The 4,537-nt window shown below is 56.2% G+C and overlaps 1 protein-coding gene across 1 annotated transcript in view; it reads right to left on the bottom strand.

Moving 5' to 3' along the window:
• FAAH (fatty acid amide hydrolase) overlaps positions 1-4,537 on the bottom strand; it is a 23,289-nt gene that overhangs the window by 3,569 nt on the left and 15,183 nt on the right. Inside the window, exons 3-9 of the mRNA XM_019627969.1 lie at positions 4,368-4,502; positions 4,015-4,148; positions 3,730-3,936; positions 3,446-3,486; positions 3,087-3,211; positions 1,440-1,565; positions 848-946 (exon numbers count right to left, since the gene is read on the bottom strand). Coding sequence (XP_019483514.1) covers positions 848-946; positions 1,440-1,565; positions 3,087-3,211; positions 3,446-3,486; positions 3,730-3,936; positions 4,015-4,148; positions 4,368-4,502 — 867 coding nt within the window. The remainder of the gene's footprint in view (positions 1-847; positions 947-1,439; positions 1,566-3,086; positions 3,212-3,445; positions 3,487-3,729; positions 3,937-4,014; positions 4,149-4,367; positions 4,503-4,537) is intronic.

Below are 4,537 nucleotides of genomic sequence, written 5' to 3'. Positions count from 1 at the left end.
GAAGGCAACATCTCCCTGGCCAGGGCTTGATACTGAGGGCATCTCCCTATTGATGACACCAGCCTGGAGGCATACGTGGGGCTGTCCAGAGTGAGCCACCTAAGATGTTTGTCTCTGAGGCTGTCTCTGGCTCCAGATATCAGGGAAAGGTCTCAGGTGTCTGATCCTGAGCTTCATTCGCAGGGCCAGAGTGAGAGGTAGCACCTTCCGCTGAAGCCTGGACCATACTCGGTCATCGGGGGAAGTCCAGTCAGCCCAAGCACATCACCAAGAGGCACCTTCACAGGCCTTTCCTCTGCTCTGTCAACCTTTAAGGACTGAAAACATTCAAGTGGAACCAATTTCTCTAAATGTGAGCTCTGCAAAATCCCTTAAAGGGGGTCTGTCAACCTACCCACATCATAGAAGAAAAAACTAGGGTCCTGCCTGAAAGGGAAACATGTGTCTCAAGTCAGAAGATCCCGGAGTGACAGATATCTGGACCCCTGCCTCCTGCTTGGTCCTGCCCTTGTCTCGCAATCTTCCCCAGACAGGCAGCTCCCCGCCCGCCTCCTACTCCCAACAAGTTCAGCTCAGCGCCAGGCTGCCGATGCTCAGTTCAGCCTCCCCCTGTGCTGGCACCTTTCCAGTTCCCCGGGCAAGGTATCTAGGCTCAACCTGCAGGTGGAGGGGCGGCAAGGGCCCTGCCCAGAACGCTCAGACCTCCTTTGTATTCAGCTGAGGCCTGTACCCCATCTTCCCCCAGACAGGCCCGTCCTGGGGGTGGTCACAGCACCCCATTGCTCTCCCTGGATATGTCCACACATATCCTGATCCTACCACAGATCCCGAAGCCCAACATCACTCACAAGCTCTGTAGGAAGGTGGTGCCACCATCACTGAACAGCCCACCTATCGACAGGGTCTCCAGAGCGTAGGGTATGTTGCTTGGCAGGAAGGGAACCAGCTGTAGGTATTGAGAGGTGTAAGGTCCCCAGACCCAGAAACCCTTAGGTCCCACCACCCCCATGCTGTCCAGGTGGCCCTGAGGATGGACTAGACCAACCCTGCACACACAGCAGCCTTCACTGGAACCACAAAGGTGGCTTTACTGGCCCATGAAAACTCCCTGCAAAATGCACATCATGAGAGCAGTCTGGAGTGACACATAAACTTATCTGAGATGAGCAGACCAAAACCCACTGGTCCACTAACTCAGGGCCCCGGGAACCTCTGGACAGCTGTGCACCACTGTCTGTAGTTGATGTGGCCCCCCCAGAGCTGCACTCACACATCCCCAGCATGAGCTGAGTTCACCCCTATAGACTGGTGCCGCAGGGACACAGTCCCCATCCCCAACCACAAAACAATCAGGGTACAAGGAAGCTAGGAAGGGGTAGCAGCCGTGGGTGCCAGGAAGGAGGGACCATGCCAGGACTTCCAGGCTCCCACAGCCATACCGTGTGGCCAGCAGCCTCAAGGCTCTGCTTGGTCTCCAGTACAGCCCGCTTCATGGCTGGGGTGGGCATGGTATAGTTGTCTGTCTCATAATACCCTACACGCAGGGGCCGAGAGCTTGTGTAGACCTGGGGACAAGACACAAGAGTCACAGTCAGGTGAAGAGAGGGTGGCCCGAGGCAGGGCTCCCCGAGATCAGAGACGCTACCCAGCCTGACATATCTGTGAGGCCATAGCCTGGATCCTCTGAAAACTGACTGCCATGATGACTCTGCAAGGACGAGGATCTCACTGGTCATATGAGGAAACTGAGGCTTCAAGTCTAGATAGGGAGATAGGGCCAGAGTGCGGCTGGGACTTACCCAAAGCCACCCAATGTAGGGTGACAATGGTAGGTCCAGAAGCCAGGCATCCCATCTCCTGAGCTGAGGCTCTGCACTGCCTGTTTCAAGAATGCAAGTACTGGCTCCAGGGAGAAATTGTTCCAGACCACAGGACAAGGACCTGGTCTCCTCCTCTTCTCCTCTCCTCCCCCTCAGGAAGGGCTCATGAACCTCTGCGTTCAGTTAGAACACCCCCCTCTGCTGGGGAGAGGGAGCTCACCCCACCCAGCCCAGACCTCACACCTGCCAAGAAACACTGAGGCCCCCTCTCCTGCCCAGGGGCCCTCAGTCCTTCCAAGGCAACCTGGGCTGGGTGAGGGCAAGAGGTCTGTACAGGAGAAATGGAGCTTACGTCACACAGCTTACTGTCTACCTTTACTATTCCACTGTGTGCATCCATCTAACTTGACTACACCTGAATGCTTTGTTCATAAAGCACAAATAACTTTATTGTTCATTCCTGAAAGACCCATCGACTCTTCAATGGAAGTATCAAATGGCAGTTTATACTCAATGACTCACCTCAAAATCCGTACCTTGCTGGGTCCACCAATCCTAAACTATTACATACGGATCCTTACAAACCTCCACGCTGATATACCTGCCTTTAATCAGACTTCAAAATCTCAACAAATATCCCAACTTTGCCCCACCCCACCCCTCCCAGCCCTTGTGCTAATAAGGTTCTGTTGAGGCTGCGTTTCCCTCACCCCAGAAATCAATAAACTCAGCCTTGTCTGATCAACAGGCTGTTTTGGTGGTATTTTGAGGCACCATCATTTGACACTGCCTGCAGATCCCAGCTTTCTCTGGGAGACAGCTCCACTTTTAACTCACTTGGCCTACATGACAAGCATCCTACTGGAAGCTGGAGATATGGGCACAAATACCGAAGAAAGCCTCCTATTTGCTGAGACTTGAACACAGGAGGTACAGGAGTTCTCCCTTAAGTTGTTCTCAGCTAGGAAGTAGTTTCTCAGTGACAGCTGCAGAGTAGAGCCAGAAGGCAGGCATGTCCTCAGCAAAGGCGCCAGGCTGCTGAATTGGAAGGCTGTTTCTAAGTGCGGGTAAGGGCTCCATCTGGTGGCTATCTGCGGAGCAGCAGCTAACCCTGGGCTCAGACCCCTCGCGGCGGGGGGCGGGCGGGGGGCTGTTCACGATACAGGGCTTCCAAAGCCTGCCCATACTGCCTAGGAGTGCTCTCTGGACTCAGGAGCACCAGTGATATCTGAACCCATCCCCATGCCTACCCCTACCCCTATTCACCTCCTCCTTGAAGGGCAGGGGGGGTACGGTGGGGTCCAAGCGGAACATGTCCTCACACAGCAGAGCTCGCATGCACAGTGCCAGGCTCTCCACGTCCCGGGCCATGGGGCCGACTGACAGCTGTACTGTGGGGTGAGAAGGGGAGGGGAGAGAGATCGCTTGGACCCAATGGGCTCTGAGGCTAGGTCCAAGTAAGGGTTGGGCCATTGCCCAGGAATGTGGGCAGAGACAGGAGGTAGGAACTCAGACCTAGAGTGGCCTGGGAGCCAAACTCTGCCCCCAGGAGAGGCAGGGGCAGAGGTGGATCAGGGAGACCCCAGCCCCCTTCTCCAGGGAGCTGAGGGAACCGCAAACCTCACCTGCCACCTGTCCATAAACACAGCTCTTCAGGCCAATCTTGCTGAATGAGAAACACAAGATGTTAGAAACAAGAAATGGCCAACCTCTGCTCCAGTCACATCCACACAACAGCTTGGAGCTCTCACCACTTGAACTAGGAACCAGGCCAGTGGTACTGTGAAACTCCCTCCCAGCAAAACCCCAGGGAGGGAACCCCTCCCTGGAGCCCAGAGAGGTGGGAAGCTAGGCCAAGGTCACACAGCAAAAGGCCCAGAGCTCCCTCTACCCATCACCTATACCATACCTGAGGCGGTTCCCCGTGGGCTTGAGGCCACAGATGCCACAGAAGGAGGAGGGAAAGCGGATGCTGCCTCCGATGTCGGTGCCAAGGCCCAGGGGGGAGCCTCCAGCTCCAATGAGGGCCCCCTCGCCCCCTGAGGAGCCACCTGGGCTCTTGGAGGACTTCCACGGATTTGTGCTCTGGCCGAAGAGGGGGTTACTGCAGTCATAGCTGGAGGAAGCAGGAATGGGTCAGCCATGTCATGCTGGCACCAGCGACCCTACCTCCACCCTGCACCAGCGACCCAACCTGAGCATGGACTGGGGGACGTTGGTGTGCACGAAGGGCACAGCACCCTGCAGCTTCAGCACCTGCACCACCACGCTGTCACACTCTGCTGGCACCCCCTCATTCAGGCTCAAGCCCAGTGTCGAGTTCTGGCCCTAGAAGGAGGGTTAGGCACCAAGAGGGACATGGCTGGTGAGTCAGGGGCCCTTCAGCAGCACAGGGTCCACTCCCACCACCTCTCACAGGCCAAGGGAAGGCACACCATGGTGCCCTCTCAACCTGATACTTCCTCTGAGGGCCCAGGGTGACCCAGGACACAGAGCTGGCTGGCAGGGATGGGGAACGTTGAGGCCTGATACTGAGGCAGGGCACACCTTGTAGCTGAAGCACTCCTTGAGGCTCACAGGGACACCATAGAGCAGGCCCTGTTTTGGGGCCTGGGACAGCTGAGTCTCACAGTCTGCCAAGTAGGTGGTCACACAGTTGGTCCCTTTGTTCACTTCCCAGGCCTGTAGGAGAGAGAAATGGACACAAGGCAGAGTAA

The sequence above is a fragment of the Hipposideros armiger genome, unplaced genomic scaffold, assembly GCF_001890085.2.
Source record: "Hipposideros armiger isolate ML-2016 unplaced genomic scaffold, ASM189008v1 scaffold_743, whole genome shotgun sequence".
Taxonomy (NCBI): domain Eukaryota; kingdom Metazoa; phylum Chordata; class Mammalia; order Chiroptera; family Hipposideridae; genus Hipposideros; species Hipposideros armiger.
This window is presented reverse-complemented; position numbering and strand designations above follow the sequence as displayed.